The 16,231-nt window shown below is 38.8% G+C and overlaps 1 protein-coding gene across 7 annotated transcripts in view; it reads left to right on the forward strand.

The window, feature by feature from the left end:
* The window catches only part of esr2b (estrogen receptor 2b), a 49,973-nt gene that overhangs the window by 14,570 nt on the left and 19,172 nt on the right, over nucleotides 1-16,231 (forward strand). For 2 of the 7 annotated variants that reach the window (XM_073919307.1, XM_005156972.6), the window contains 3 exons: nucleotides 3,641-4,087; nucleotides 6,990-7,180; nucleotides 15,407-15,547. In XM_073919307.1, coding sequence (XP_073775408.1) covers nucleotides 3,696-4,087; nucleotides 6,990-7,180; nucleotides 15,407-15,547 — 724 coding nt within the window. In that variant the 5' untranslated portion in view covers nucleotides 3,641-3,695. 7 annotated transcript variants of the gene reach the window in all.

Below are 16,231 nucleotides of genomic sequence, written 5' to 3' on the forward strand. Positions count from 1 at the left end.
CAGTGATGGGTTGCAGCTGGACGGGCATCCGCTGTGTAAAACATATGCTGGATAATTTGGCAATTCATTCCACTGTGGCAACCCCAGTTTAATGATGGGACAAAGCCAAAAAAAATAAATGGAATGAATGAGAATCGATTAAGTTAGTCACTCCCTATTATTTTTTCAAACATCTTTAAACTACATAAATCAGTTTTTTTCTTCAATAATGGTGTTTTATCTATTTGTCAACTACACATTTATACGTTTTATATATAAAATATTTGCCACAAAAAATCCATTTATGAAGGCAAATGGGGGTCCAACCTGATCCTAGCAATTTGTACCTAATACAGTGGCCACTGAGTGTATATTCCTGAAGCCTGTTGGTTCTGGATTGGTTTCACACTTTTTTCAGTAACACTACATAAATTTGATATGCTGGCTTGCAATATTTTAATGATCCTCAAGCGTGGTCATGCACTAACAACTCTCTCTCTCACACGCTGGCTTGCTGTTTACTTTGGCGCTCTTCATAATTCTCATAGACTGTTTGTTCATCTCTGGTTGCAGTGTTACCTAAAGCAAGATGGACTCTGGACCTTTGTGACAAACTGATTAAAAAGAACTTTCTCCTCTGCATCTCTGATTAAATAAACAGATGAATTTGGTTCAGTGACTGACCTGACTTGCCTCTACTGTACGCTCCATTAACTGGCATCTACAAGCTATTGACTCCTCTTAAAGGTACAGAGCATTTTAACTTTACAGAATGACCAAATCTTTTTAGCATCGTTGATTTTCATGAAATCACAGACATTTGTAACTAGCATTTTTAGAGAGTTATGTGTAGAATATTGAAGCCTTGATCACACAGATATTAGACTTTTAAAAAGAATTAATAATAACAAAATAGTTGTAATAATTAATAAAAAATAATTAAAGTTTTTTTATGTTTAATGAATAGAACAGTGGAGATTATTGACTGGAAATTGGTTGGAGCAGAGAGAAAGGGGAAGGATTGGCAAAGGCCCTTAGCTGGGACTCAAACTCTAGTCACAGTGAGCAGTTTGGTCCTATGTGTCAAAGAACGTAATCACTGGTCAATTGGTGCAGACACAGATATTGTAATTTTAGAGTAGCATCTGTCAACGTTAAACAACTGGTATGTCAAAGGAAAAACATCACCGGTATCTCAATTACAGCAGTTATCCTGTCTGTCTTGGTGTGATGAGTCTCTAAAGGAGAGCAATGTAACCTGCCATTGAGGCCTTTTTTTACAGTACCATCGACAGCACCAGTCTCACTTTACATCATGTGCTTCTGACAGATTTAGAAAAAATTGCATTCCAATATGTATCATGTTCTTCTGTGACATTTATCTATTTGCCAGTCATTTTTTCAGTGCATCTGTTAATGTAAAGAAAAAGAAGGCCCTACTAATGATCTGTCTTTTTGAGTACACTGAATTGTCTTTATGTAGTCTGACAAGATCTGGGGCTGGAAAAACCACGAACATCACAAAGAACAAAGAGGTTTAGAAACCATTAAAGGAAATGCAGGCAACACATTGAAGACAGAATTATTAGCCCCCTGAATTATTATTTTTTTCAACACATTTCTAAACATAATAGTTTTAATAATTCACCTCTAATAACTGATTTGTTTTATCTTTGCCATGATGACAGTAAATAATATTTGACTAGATATTTTTCAAGACACTTCTATACAGCTTAAAGTGACATTTAAAGGCTTAACTAGGTTAATTAGGTTAACTAGGATGGTTAGTAAGCAAGTTATTGTATAATAATGGTTTGTTCTGTAGACTATTGAAAAAAAATTGCCTAAAGGGGCTAATAATATTGAATTTAGAGTTTAAAAAAAATTAAACTGCTTTTATTCTACTTGTAATAAAACAAGTAAGACTTTCTCCAGAAAAACAATATTATTAGACATACTGTGAAAATTTCTTTGCTCTGTTAAACATAGTTTAGGAAATATTTAAAAAAGCGGAAAAAAAAATCAAAGGGGGGCGAATAATTCTGATTTCAACTGTATGTGACACTTGAAGGAAATGTGAAGTCTTGTGGAATATGTGCTGTTCCATTCAAACTGCTTTTTTTTTTTTTGAGAAATTTATATTACTTGAACATTACAATTACAAATAATATTACTCTACCTGACAAAAGTCATGTCACCTATCTAGGTTTTAGGAACAACAAATAATAACTTGACTTCTTATTGAACATTTGGTATCAGGAGTGGCTTAAATGAAAGGCTAAGGCCTCCAGATTACGCTTATTTTACTAAATAAAATATGATCATCACTTGATTTTCAATTATTTAATTAGAACAGTAAGGTCTGACAAAAGTTTTGTCACTTAACAGAAATAATATTCAGTATAGAGTATAAAATCATGATGCAGTGAAAAAAGAATTAATATTTAGTATGACTCCCTTGAGCTTGGAGGACTGCATCCATTCATATCTGTAATGACTCAAATAACTTATTAATAAAGTCACCTGGAATGGCAAAGAAACTGTTCTTGCAGGACGCCCAAAGTTTATCAAGATTCTTTGCATTCATCTTCAATGCCTCCTCCTTCATCTTACCCCAGAAATGCTCAATAAGGTTCATGTCCGGTGACTGGGCTGGCCAATCCTGGAGCACCTTGATTTTCTTTGCTTGCAGGAACTTTGATGTGGAGGCTGAAATAGGAGAAGGAGCGCTATCCTAAGAATTCACCTGTGGTTTGTAATGTAATGAGCAGCACAAATGTCTTGATACCTCAGGCTGTTGATGTTGCCATCCACTCTGGAGATCTCGTGCATGCCCCCAATACTGAATGTAACCCCAAACCATGATTTTTCCTTCGCCATACTTGACTGATTTCTGTGAGAATCATGGGTCCATACAGGTTCCAGTAGGTCTTCAGCAGTATTTGTGATGATTGGGATGCAGTTCAACAAATGATTCATCAAAAAAATCTACCTTCTGCCATTTCCTAAAAGTAGCTAGAAGTCTAGTTAATATTTGTTGCTCTTAAAACTGGGATCGACGACAAGACTTTTGTCAGGTAGAGTACAAATATAAATGTACCAGATGGACATGTTTAAAAAAAAAAATTATAAAATATTTTACTAAAATTTAAATAAAAACATGAAATATAGACATGAACAGAAATGCTTTTATAGAAAATCTATAACAAATTACAAGATTATACGAAACTTGGACATATATTTATCATAATGTACAATAAAGCAGTAAATTAGCAGTTCTGAATTTTCAGTGCAGTCTTCATTGTCACATGATCCTTCAGAGATCATTCAAACATTAAGAATGTTGAGCTCGATCAGCACTTAACATGTTATAAATATTAAAAACAGATGTGCCGCTTAATATTTTTTTTGGAAACCACTATACAGTACATTTATTCTAGGATTGTTTTATGACTAGAACGTTCTGCAGAACAGGATTTATTTGAAAGATAATTTTTGTAACAATGTAAAAATTAAAAAAAGCATAGTTTTGATAAGTATAATGTACTCTTTTTTAAATTTTCTTAAAAAAACCAACTAAAAGCAAAAGTCATACTGACCCCAAACCTTTGAACGCTAGTGTGTGTGCCTAACAGGCAGTGTTTTTCTTCCTCTGACACAGTTGGGCCTGAGATGCAGTAGTGTGTCAGGCCAGGGTCTCTCTTGTGTTCTCCAGCATGAGCTCCTCCCCTGGACCTGCCCCTGTCCTGGACTCCAGCAAGGCCGATCGAGGGGCCTCGCCTGCCCTCTTACCCCGGCTCTACGCCTCCCCGCTCGGCATGGACAACCAGACCGTCTGCATTCCTTCCCCATATGTGGAGGCCTGTCAGGATTACTCTCCACCGCATGGGGGAGAGTTCAACCACGGAGCCCTAACGCTCTACAGCCCCGTCTCCTCTGCAGTGCTCGGCTTCCATCGTCCTCCTGTGTCCGAAAGCCTCGTCCCGCTTAGTCCCACAATCCTGTGGCCGCCTCACTCTCTGCACTGCCCGCCTCCGCTGGCCTACAGCGAAACACGTTCACACAGCGCCTGGGAGGAGGCCAAGACACACACGCTCAGCCAGAGCAGGTGAGAATAACTCAGTCTTTAAAAATAAGTCAGACTTTTAGTCCAGACTTATAAATAACTCAGACGTTCATATGAACTCAGACATTTATTATAACTCAGACTTTCATTTAGTCTTTAGGTGGCAGCTGTCACATGTATCTTTTGGTTGCCACAGAAACAGTAACAGCTTTGTAATGACATAAAATGTTTGTTTTTTTAATCACCTTAGCTGTTTGTTTTTTAGTTTCTTAAAATGTGTTATTTTTGGTCGTTTTTTTAATCATCTTTAATCAACTTGTTGAGAAGGTTATTTTTTTTTAGGACAGACAATAAAAACATTAGGAAGACTCAGAGTCTTTTCAGAATTGCAATCCTGACTCTAAGATTTGGTCATATTTGACACTTGCACATACACCTGGCGCAGTAAGGCACAAGATGTGTTTGACGCAATTTGTTTCTATCTTCAGACCAGCTCAACCCTAATTTTCACTTTATACGTCACATTGTATAAATAGCAAATCCATTTGCACCACTTTCTGGACTCATGGGTGTTCCAGTATAAAAAGAAAGTGGGTTAAAGCACATTGTTGGCGAGTTGCTATTTTGAAGAACTGAAAAAAACTGTGCTATTGACCAACTAAAAGCTGGTCTAAAGTTCAGCACAGAGCGCATTATTTATACACACAGTAATACACACAGGATGTATAGCAATACACAAATATCTTTACAAATGAAAAGAATTAAAGGTTTAAATGTTACAAATTTATTGATTATTATTTACTACATAAGTATAAAAACTACAACCTCCATGCCTTCTTTGTGTTTTTTTTCTCCAGTTTATTCATGACAATTTGCATTTGTATAATGTTATTATTAGCAGTATTATTTATTATAAGCATATTTATATTTGTTTGAATAAAAACAAGTTTAGATTTTTCACCTGTCAGGTTTTAGAGATGTATGTATCCCCATATGGGGCATAAGAACAGGATGTGTGTTTAAATATAACTTAGTTTGTTGTCCACATTTCATTATTATTGTTCATTTATTTGTTTGCTGGAAATTAGAACTAAATTTAGAAATAGATTTGAAACAAATCTTTGCTCTTAACAAACAAAATTTAATATGTAGGCTAATGGATGCACAGCACCGTTCTCTTATCCACAAAAGTAAAGGAGTAAAGTAAAGAGTAAAAGTAAGTAAAGAGGGTGAATGGAGGAGGCTTGTTCTTTATCCTTGCGCTGCAGATGCTCTGTTTAACTGTTTTCTCGCTAGTGAAGCTTTCAGTTTTTCCACCTACAAAGTCCGCAATGTAAATAATAAATGCGCCATGGTGCGACGCAACTGACTCTTAAAGGGAATGAGAGATGAGAATCTGATTGTTTAAGTGCACGTTATGTTCAAAACACAACCATAACTCATTAGGAAAATAAGTACAACCCTGTTTGACCATGCACCAGGGTGCAAAGTGTATTTTTTCATCTTTCAAATAGCAAAAGTGGATTCAGACACTCCCTTAATTTTTCTTTTCTTTTCTTTTCTTTGCATTTTTCTTTACACTTTGCACCTAAATAGAGCCCTATAAGTCTCAGAATTGCGGTCACTACTCTCAGATTTTGTCATAGGTCTGATTTGATAGGATTACAGAAAGCAGGGAAGACATTATTTGCTCCCACTATAAGTGTTTTTAACAAGTTTATGTTAATAACAATTTAAGTAATTTTTCGGCAGTTTTTTTTTTTTTTGCTGTTGACGTAGAATACTTATTTCTGTACAAAAATAATAAAATATAATGTTATTAGAATTAAATAAATTTATAATAATAATGATAAATTTGTAAAACATAAAATGGTAAACACAGATTTAAGTCCACATGAAATCATTAATTTTATTGTTAATTTTTTAGAGCACATTGTTGGTCTTAAGGTGAACAATAAATTCATGCAAGTTAAATAAACAGTTTGTTTCGGTAATCTTTAATCAAAATCTAACTGTTTGTATCCACTCTGCAATGGCGGTTCTTCACTGATGACATCAGTTTGATGGCTCGGGCGAGATATGTGCTTAGTCATGCTTCTATAACACTTAGTTTAATGTAATATAAAGACAAGAGGAGGAATGCAAAAGTAAACCCCTGCCCCCTACCCAATATTCAATTTCAGTTGAAAATGCATCATCATACTGGAATAAAAGTCTGAATCAACTTACATTGCATACTGACTTTAAAATCAAACATTTAACTCGTTTGTTTAGATTTTAGTATAACATAGATTTTTTATTCAGCTTGCGTCATATTATTTGTAACATTGTAAGCTATGACATCGTCTTGCTTTTTACTACAAAGATTACTTTTTTGTGCGTAACATAGTAAACAATGTAAACAACGGGTCTCCTGCAGAAACGGTGACATAAACAAACGAATAACCGTCCGTAATTCAACACTATTTTGTTGTTGGACTAAATGTGCTCTATTGGATGTTGGATTCTTACCTTTCAACATAAATCGGGATGTACAGCGATGAATGCGTGTGTGTCTTGTTATGACGATGATAAGTATGCACTCCATACATGAGCGTGTTCTGACAACTTACACAAAGTTAGCAAATATATTCTTTATAAGCTTCCCATTGACTACATAAACAACTAGCAATGGCTGCTTGAGGGTTGTAGGTTTAGACTGTTGTATAGTTTGTCAAGATTACTTGTGTTTTTTTATGTAATCTATTCGTAAATAATGAAATGTTAAAAAACAGCGCCCCAGTGCTCGACATCCTGAAGCTGTTTTGCATTTATTGTACATCAAATGAACCCCTAATAACGTTCTTAAAGTAAGACCAACACCACTCATATTTTCTTCATAACATGTTTTAAAAGCTTTTCTTCTTATCCTCTTTTACTTCATCTGTACCTTCATCTTTTCTAGTTCTGTCCTTAGTCATACAAAGCTGTTAGGACAGCAGCTAGAAGGTGACAATGGCTTGAATCCCTCCGCGAGCATTGTGGGTAAAGGAGACACTCACTTCTGCGCCGTGTGCCATGACTACGCTTCTGGATATCACTATGGTGTCTGGTCATGTGAAGGGTGCAAGGCTTTCTTCAAGCGTAGCATTCAAGGTAATGCTCATGGTCAACGCATTTAACATGTAATAAGTTGAATGCATGCTCTTCTCAAATGACATGGAAGTTTTCTAGCTTTTTGAGTATTAAGGTTTTAGTTGTTGTTTTTTTGTTGCTTGAATCTTTGGTAACACTTTTATTTTGATGGTCCATTTGAGTAATAGTAGACTGTCTGCTTAATATCTGTTGATACTGCTTCTTCAACAGACTTTTAGCTTACTATAAGAAATTTTGCAAGTACACAATCTACATTAACCCTAACCCCAACCCTAACTCTACCTTAACAGTCCACTTATAATCTAATGAGAATTTGTTGGCATGCAGATGCAATGTAACTCAAATTCAGCAAACGGACCATCAAAATAAAGTGTGACCGAATCTGTAAACAATACTGTACTTGTTTTGCGTGCATGTATGTCAGGGTCAGTGCACCGCGTTCCTCATGAGACCTTAAAACAAGTTTGTTTTGACCTTTCAATCAATAGACACTACTCAAAAGGTCAGATATATAAAACGGCATGCGATTAGTACGTCTCAGTCAAAACCACTCAGTATTTAAGTCTTTTAAGGACACACAGTCTGTTACTATACACTGCATTTATTTAAGACAGAAATGTAGTCTCTGATCAGTTTGGAGACGTTCCTACAATAATTACTTTGCTTAAAAGATTATTATAGAAGTATGTTTTTTAAATGTTGTGTTCACACTTTAGGGTTTCATTAGTTAATGTATTTACTAACATTAACTAATAATGAACAACAGCATTTGTTAATCAGTTCAACATTTACTAATGAATTATAAACATCCAAATTCATGCTTGCTAGCATTAGTTACCTTAAGTTAACATGAACAAACAATGAACAACAGTATTTTCATTAATTACTGTTAACTAACATAAACAAATACTGTAATAAATGTGTTGTTAATTGGTTGTCCATGTTAGTAAATGCATTAACTAACATTAACTAATACAACCTTATTATAAAGTTTTATCAAAATTGTGTATCAAGACGTGTAGCAATTTGTGCACTGTTAAGAAATTGAGACCACTTGAAAATTCTCACTTTTCCTTGATTTACCAATGTTTATTTGTTTTATTCTCTAATAGTTTAAATAACATTACTTTATATATATGTATATATATGATTTTTGGTGACAAATCTTATTTTGACACATATTTTGAGAAAATAACAAAAAAATAAAAAATAAATAAAAAAACCTCAACCATACGCTCTGGGCAAATGTACTACAATTTTGTTGACATAGAGGTAAAAACATCAACTACTTTAAACTGCTTTAAATGCATCAGATATATTTTTTACAAATGTTTGCATAAATTTGTTAGTAAACCTCAGTCCTGATCAAAACTGCTAAATTGTTTAGAAAATTACTTGATTTTAACTCTTTAATTGCCAAATTCATAAATGATGTCACTGTGATTTGGTGAAAAAAACACACAAAATGACGTATTTTCAGTATAAAAAGTAATTATAAACAGTTTTTTTTTTTTAATTACTTTTATCAAAGTCTTGGACGTGTGAAACAACATTGCCTTTCATGCATTCTTTTTCATTGATTTAAATTTTTTCTCCCTAATTTACTGTTGGTGGCAATTTTTGCCCCATTGACTTCAATTAAAAACATATTTTTTTGATTACAAAAACCATGACACTATATAATTATGCATTTTTGATTGTTGGTGGTTTTCCCTGTTGGGAAGAGAACATTAAAATTTTTACTGTTGATCTTCAGTTGGCACTATTAACCATTTAGATAGGCATGTGCAAAAAAAGCTTAGTTTCGGGATTTTATATGGAGTATAACAGTAAATTTAAGTGTGTGTATGTCTGTCTGTGTGTGTGAGAAAGTGACCTTTACCCACTTACCTTGATGCGTCTGAGAAATGCGTCTCAGCTCTAAGAACTACATGGAGTAAACAAAAACAAAGACTGTGTATTTATGCAGCATTAAATGTGGTTATAATGGATGTCAATAAAGCAAAAACAGCCACCAACAGTAAATTTGTGATGAGCCCAAGGCTCGAACCCGGGTCGCTGGTGTAGTAGACCAGTGGTTTAACGATGAGCCACAGGGAGAGTTGGTGAACCCAATTGCTAAGGCACAAAGTCTAGTTCAAACAAAGGTGTTTATTAAGGAAATCCAAAATCATCAAGAAAAAGCCGCCAGGCAAAAACATAGGAACTCCAAAAGCTAAGCAGTTAACAAACATAAAGTTCTCCGTAGAGCAACTGGTACTATAGCCAAAAAAATACAAAAGGTAATAACAAGAGGACTTACGGCAACAGCGGTAGCACATCAAACTCAAAAACCAAGTGACAAGTGAAGACAAGAGGGTAGAATATATAGGCTAGTCTTAACAAGACACAGCTAAACCAAATTAACACAAATGAACCACAAACAGAAACACTGGGGAAAATGGCGACATCTTGTGGAGAAAACAAATAATAGCTCAGAATATGACAGGACCCCCCCCTCTAGGAACGGCTCCTGACGTTCCCACCAAGACCACCCGAACTGCGAGCTTGAAAATCCCGGATCAACTTGGGGTCAAGGATGTCCTTAGCGGGAATCCAGGAGCGCTCCTCGGGACCATACCCCTCCCAGTCCACAAGATACTGTCGAGACCGTTGCACCCTCCGAACATCCAGTATCCTGCGGACTGTGTAGGCAGGCTTACCCCCAATGTTGCGAGGAGGAGGAGGGGATCTGTCAGAGGGAACAAAAGAAGAACACAACACAGGTTTTAGGAGAGATACATGAAAGGTGGGATTAATCTTAAATGACCTAGGTATTTCTAGCCTATAAGAAACTGGGTTTACTCTCCTGATAATTTTAAATGGTCCGATGTAGCGTTGGTTAAGCTTGGGGGACTCTATCCGAAGGGGAAGGTTCCGAGTGGAGAGCCAAACCCGTTGACCAACTCGAAGGGAGGGAGCAGATCTGCGTCTAAGGTTGGCCTGCCTCTGGTACTGGTTAGAGGTTTGGATGAGTTTTCGGCGGACTACTCTCCAGGTCCGACGGCATCGATTAATATGCTGCTGTACAGAGGGAACAGCCACTTGAATCTCTTGCTCAGGGAAGAGGGCAGGGGAGAATCCAAACTGGCACTCAAAGGGGGATAACCCAGTGGAGGATGAGCGCAGAGTGTTGTGAGCATATTCAGCCCATAGGAGGTATGAGGACCATGATGAAGGGTTGTGACCCACCATGCACCTTAACGTGGTCTCGAGACTCTGATTAATCCTTTCTGTCTGTCCATTAGACTCGGGATGAAAACCAGAAGACAAACTAATGGATGCACCCAATGACTGACAAAAAGATCTCCTGAACCGGGATGAGAACTGGGGTCCCCGGTCCGACACAATGTCCTGTGGAATTCCAAAGACTCGAAAAACATGGGAAGTAATGAGGTCTGCTGTCTCCTTAGCAGATGGGAGTTTTGGTAAAGGAATGAATCGGGCAGCCTTGGAGAACCGGTCGACAATGACCAGAATAACGGTGTTTCCATGGGAGGGTGGGAGGCCAGTAATGAAGTCCATTGAGAGGTGGGACCATGGTCGGTGAGGAATAGGCAGAGGGTGCAGAAGACCTTGGGGGGGAAGATGTGAGGTTTTTCCCCGGTTGCAAACAGGGCAGGCCCTAACCAATGATATTACGTCCTTTTTAGCTGTAGGCCACCAGAAGCGTCTTTGCAAAAAGTCCAAGGTGCGGGAAATACCTGGATGGCAGGTCAGCCGGGAAGAGTGTGCCCATTGAAGAACTTGAGAACGAACAGCCTTTGGAACATACAATCGGTTAGTAGGGCCGCCACCTGGGTCTGGATCTTGAATCTGGGCTTTACGGATGGCTGACTCAAACCCCCATCTGAGGGGTGCAAGAATCTTGGATTGGGGAATGATAGCTTCTGGGTTCCTCTCCCGGGGAGTGTTACTGTATATTCGGGACAGAGCATCTGGTTTTAGGTTCTTGGATCCAGAGCGGTAGGATAGAACAAAGTCAAACCGGTTAAAGAAGAGGGACCACCTGGCTTGACGGGGAGTAAGGCGTTTAGCCTGCTGGATATACTCCAAGTTCTTGTGGTCAGTCAGTACTTGAAACGGATGCTTGGCACCCTCCAGCCAGTGCCTCCATTCCTCCAATGCCAACTTTACAGCCAGTAGTTCTCGGTCTCCAACGTGATAGTTACGTTCACAGGAACTGAGACGATGGGAAAGAAATGCACATGGATGAAGACAGTTATCTTTCCCCCTTTGGGATAGCACAGCTCCCACTCCCACATCTGAGGCATCAACTTCGACCACAAAGGGTAATTCTGGATTCGGGATAGTAAGGATGGGTGCAGAGGTAAATCTGCGTTTGAGTTCCCTGAAAGCCGCCTCAGCCTCCGGATTCCAGGAAATTCTGGCTGAACCCACTTTTGTAAGGGCTGTCAGGGGAGCCACCACGGAGCTGAAATTCTGAACAAATTTCCTATAGAAATTGGCAAATCCTATGAACCTCTGAACCTCCTTTACAGAGGTAGGAGCTGGCCAGTCCAACACTGCCTGGACCTTCTTGGGATCCATCTGTACCTGCCCTGGTTTAATGATGAAGCCCAAGAACAAGACCTCAGTGGTGTGAAACTCACATTTCTCGGGTTTAACAAATAGATGGTTCTCCTGAAGACGTCTTAATACCTTTCTGACGTGACTCTCATGCTCTTGGAGAGAACTCGAGAAGATCAGGATGTCATCTAAGTAGACAAAAACAAACTTGTTCAGCATCTCCCTTAGGACATCATTTATGAGAGCCTGAAAAACTGCAGGAGCGTTAGTAAGGCCGAAGGGCATGACCAAATACTCATAGTGGCCTGTAGGGGTATTAAATGCCGTCTTCCACTCATCGCCCTGCTTGATCCGTACCAAGTGGTAGGCATTGCGCAGGTCCAGTTTAGAAAATATGGTGGCTTTCTGGAGTAACTCGAAGGCAGTGGCCATAAGGGGAAGGGGATAACGATTCCGGATTGTTACCTTATTGAGAGCTCTGTAATCTATGCAGGGCCGGAGACCTCCATCCTTCTTCCCCACAAAGAAAAAACCTGCACCTGCCGGAGATGTGGAAGAACGGATGATCCCTGCTTTAAGGCCCTCCATGATATATGTCTCCATGGCCGTTTGCTCAGGAGGAGACAATGAAAACACCCGACCACGAGGGGGGCACTGGCCGGGCATTAGCTCTATGGCACAATCATATGGTCTATGTGGGGGTAAGACAGAAGCTTTCTGTTTGCTGAAGACCGAGTGAAAGGAGTGATACTGGGGTGGGACTCGAGAAAGGTCAACAGGGTCTTGAGACTCGGGATTATTACTAGGTGGATCTAAGCAAACTTTGTGACACAGGGGGCCCCAGTGGAGAATTTCGCCATTAGACCAATCAATGTGGGGGTTATGAAGAGTAAGCCAGGGATAGCCAAAGATCAAGGGCAGGTCAGGGGACTCAATCAAATAAAAGGATATCTCCTCCTTGTGGTGGAACACAGAGACATGCAGAGGAACAGTAAGATGGGTAACAGCTCCGGGAGCTATCGGTCTCCTATCCAAAGCGGTCACCTCCAGAGGGTTATCTAACAGTTTAAGGGGAATCTTGAGATTAGTTGCTAGTGTCTGATCCATGAAGTTCCCCGCTGCTCCAGAATCAACAAGTGCTTGAAGTTGATGTTCCTTAGACTCAAATGTTAAAGTGATGGGTAAGAGCAGACTGGAATTGCTAGGAGAGACGAATTGGGTCACTCCCGAGACAGCTCTCTCCTTACTGCCTGGGATGGTGAGTTTTCCTTCAACTCAGGACAATCAGAACGGAAATGACCAGACCCACCACAATAGAGGCAGAGACGGCTCTTCATACGGCGAGTGCGTTCCTGAAGAGTTAGCCGGGCACGGCCTAGTTGCATAGGCTCTGGGGAATCTGGTTCTGAAAACTGAGGTGACTCAGTAGCATATGGGGTATTGGGGAGGTTGGGAGAACGTGAAGGAACATAGCAGGGGGTTAGTCTTCTTTCTCTCAGGCGGTTGTCCAGGAGGATAGCTTGGTCTATTAAGGACTCAAGGGTTTTAGCTGGATCTCGGGTAGCCAACTCATCTTTGAGGGCCTCAGACAACCCATTCTGAAAACAAACGATGAGGGCCTCATCATTCCAGCCTGCTCCTGCAGCAATTGTTCGGAATTGAATGGCATATTCTGCGGCACTTTTACCTCCTTGACACAAGGTGAGTAGGTGCTTGGAAGCCTCTCGTCCTGAAAGGGGATGGTTAAATACACGCCGTAATTCCTTCACAAAAGCTGAGTAATTAGTACAGCAGGGAGACTTAGCATTCCAGATTGCTGTTGCCCAAGCAAGTGCTTTGCCAGATAATAGGGTGAGTATATAAGCGATCTTAGCCTGATCTGAAGGGAATGTGGAGGGTTGAAGCTTGAAAGTGAGGTCACACTGAGTTATAAACCCCTCACAGGTTTCCGGGTCCCCTGAAAAGCGTTGCGGAGGGGGAAGACGTGGTTCAAACTGAGGTTGAGGGGTATGAATGACAGGTGTTGGGGTTGAAGCTTCTTCTGGGGATGTAGTTGGACGTTGACGCAGACTGTCAGAGAGTTGTCGCATGGAAGTCATGAGTTCTGATAGTAACTGGGAATGCTTCTCCATAAGTGCTTCTTGCTGAATCAAGGCCGCCTCATGGCGCTTGACTGTAGCGTCATGCTGAGCAACAATAGAGACCATTTCTTGGGCAGACGCCTCAGCAGGGTTCATGTTTGACTTGGTTTTTCTGTGATGAGCCCAAGGCTCGAACCCGGGTCGCTGGTGTAGTAGACCAGTGGTTTAACGATGAGCCACAGGGAGAGTTGGTGAACCCAATTGCTAAGGCACAAAGTCTAGTTCAAACAAAGGTGTTTATTAAGGAAATCCAAAATCATCAATAAAAAGCCGCCAGGCAAAAACATAGGAACTCCAAAAGCTAAGCAGTTAACAAACATAAAGTTCTCCGTAGAGCAACTGGTACTATAGCCAAAAAAATACAAAAGGTAATAACAAGAGGACTTACGGCAACAGCGGTAGCACATCAAACTCAAAAACCAAGTGACAAGTGAAGACAAGAGGGTAGAATATATAGGCTAGTCTTAACAAGACACAGCTGAACCAAATTAACACAAATGAACCACAAACAGAAACACTGGGGAAAATGGCGACATCTTGTGGAGAAAACAAATAATAGCTCAGAATATGACAAAATTAGGGAGAAAAAATTAAAATCTAACAATGCATCAGGGCCAATGTTGTTACCAATCGTACACATGTCCAAGACATTCAAGAAAGGTAAAAACAATCCAGTCCACATTGAAAATATCTTATTTTGTGTGCTTAATCAGTGACACAATTTGTGAACTTGGCAATTAAAGAGTTAAAATCATGTAATTTTCTAAGCAGTTCAGTAGTTTTGATCAGGACTGAGGTTGATTAACAGATTTACGCAAAAACATTTGTAAAAAAAAATATTTATCTGATGCATTTTTATAACAGTTTAATTCAGTGGATGTTTTCATCCCTAACATAACAAAAGGTAGTCAACTTTAACAGTGCACAAGGGTTAATTTGTTTAAAATCTGAGTTATTCCACCAAGCGTGGATTGATTTCTTTATTATGAATTACAAAATGTATAGGTCATTGGCATCTTTTTGCAATTTGGATCCATTGTCACAATATGCTAAAATGCCCTAAATCACAACATTTTATTTTTAAATTTGGAAGAAATGTCATCTGTAGTTTACTGAATAATACATTTATGTATTTATTCAAACACAAACTGTATTTATACATCATAAATATGAAAAACTGATAATTTTCCTGTGGTTTCATAGCTCTATGTGTGCACAAAACTGTTTGACTGTAGAGTGCTCTATGTGTTTTATTATATTGCTTAAAAAATCCTTTCAAACTTCATTATTAGCATCATATTTCTGGAAGCACATCTTATACAAATAATTTTGCATAATTAAAAAGACAAATTTTAGACTTATGTAAACATCTCTTATATCAGTCAATATCTGATGTTAATTAGTTCTGACATATTGTACAATATGAATATTAGGCAATAATCTTGGATGACATTAATAATCTGGATTCACAGTTCTAGAATTGTAATTTCAGATATTGACTTTTTATTGTCTTCAGGTCACAATGACTATATTTGTCCAGCCACCAACCAGTGCACTATTGACAAGAGCAGACGCAAGAGCTGTCAGGCCTGTCGACTCCGCAAGTGCTATGAAGTGGGCATGATGAAGTGTGGTATGCAGCTGACTCTCCGCTTCTGTGTGTAGCCACATACTGTATTTATATAGAGAAACCTACAATACTGTATGCATATTTTTTAATATTGAACCTCCCTTTTAAGGCAAGACACTGCAGTTGAATAGGGTGAAACGTTTACTAATAATTACCATCATACTTTCCCACCAGACAGATTACCTGAAGAATTGCAAACATTTTTTTGTAATAAAAGTAGTTTGAATATGCAAATTAGGTATTGTTTGCTAACTTTTCTTGCTCAAACATCTCAACACTACATGACATCAGATTCAAAATTCCAGTTTCATCTCACAGGGTCGAGAGTTTTTACAGAGGGGTTTTGGGGAGTCTCTTTATCAATGTGCAATTCAGAAATGATTGCAAACATACAGTTTATTGGAACAAAGTAATATATAATACGCAAATTATCTATGGACATAAACCCTTGTTAAACCTTCAGCGTACATATAAAAATTAAACTTAAATATTATCCAGCATATGTTACAGGGGATGCCCTTTCAGCTGCAACCCAGTACTGGCAAACATCCATACATACTCATACACACATACACTATGGCCAATTTAGTTTATTCAAGTCACCTATAGTGCATGTCTTTAGACTGTGGGGGAAACCCAAGCACCTGGAGGAAACCCACTCGAATACGGCGAGAACATGCAAACTCCACACAGAAATGCCAACTTCCAAGA

The sequence above is a fragment of the Danio rerio genome, chromosome 13 (genome assembly GCF_049306965.1).
Source record: "Danio rerio strain Tuebingen ecotype United States chromosome 13, GRCz12tu, whole genome shotgun sequence".
Lineage (NCBI taxonomy): Eukaryota > Metazoa > Chordata > Actinopteri > Cypriniformes > Danionidae > Danio > Danio rerio.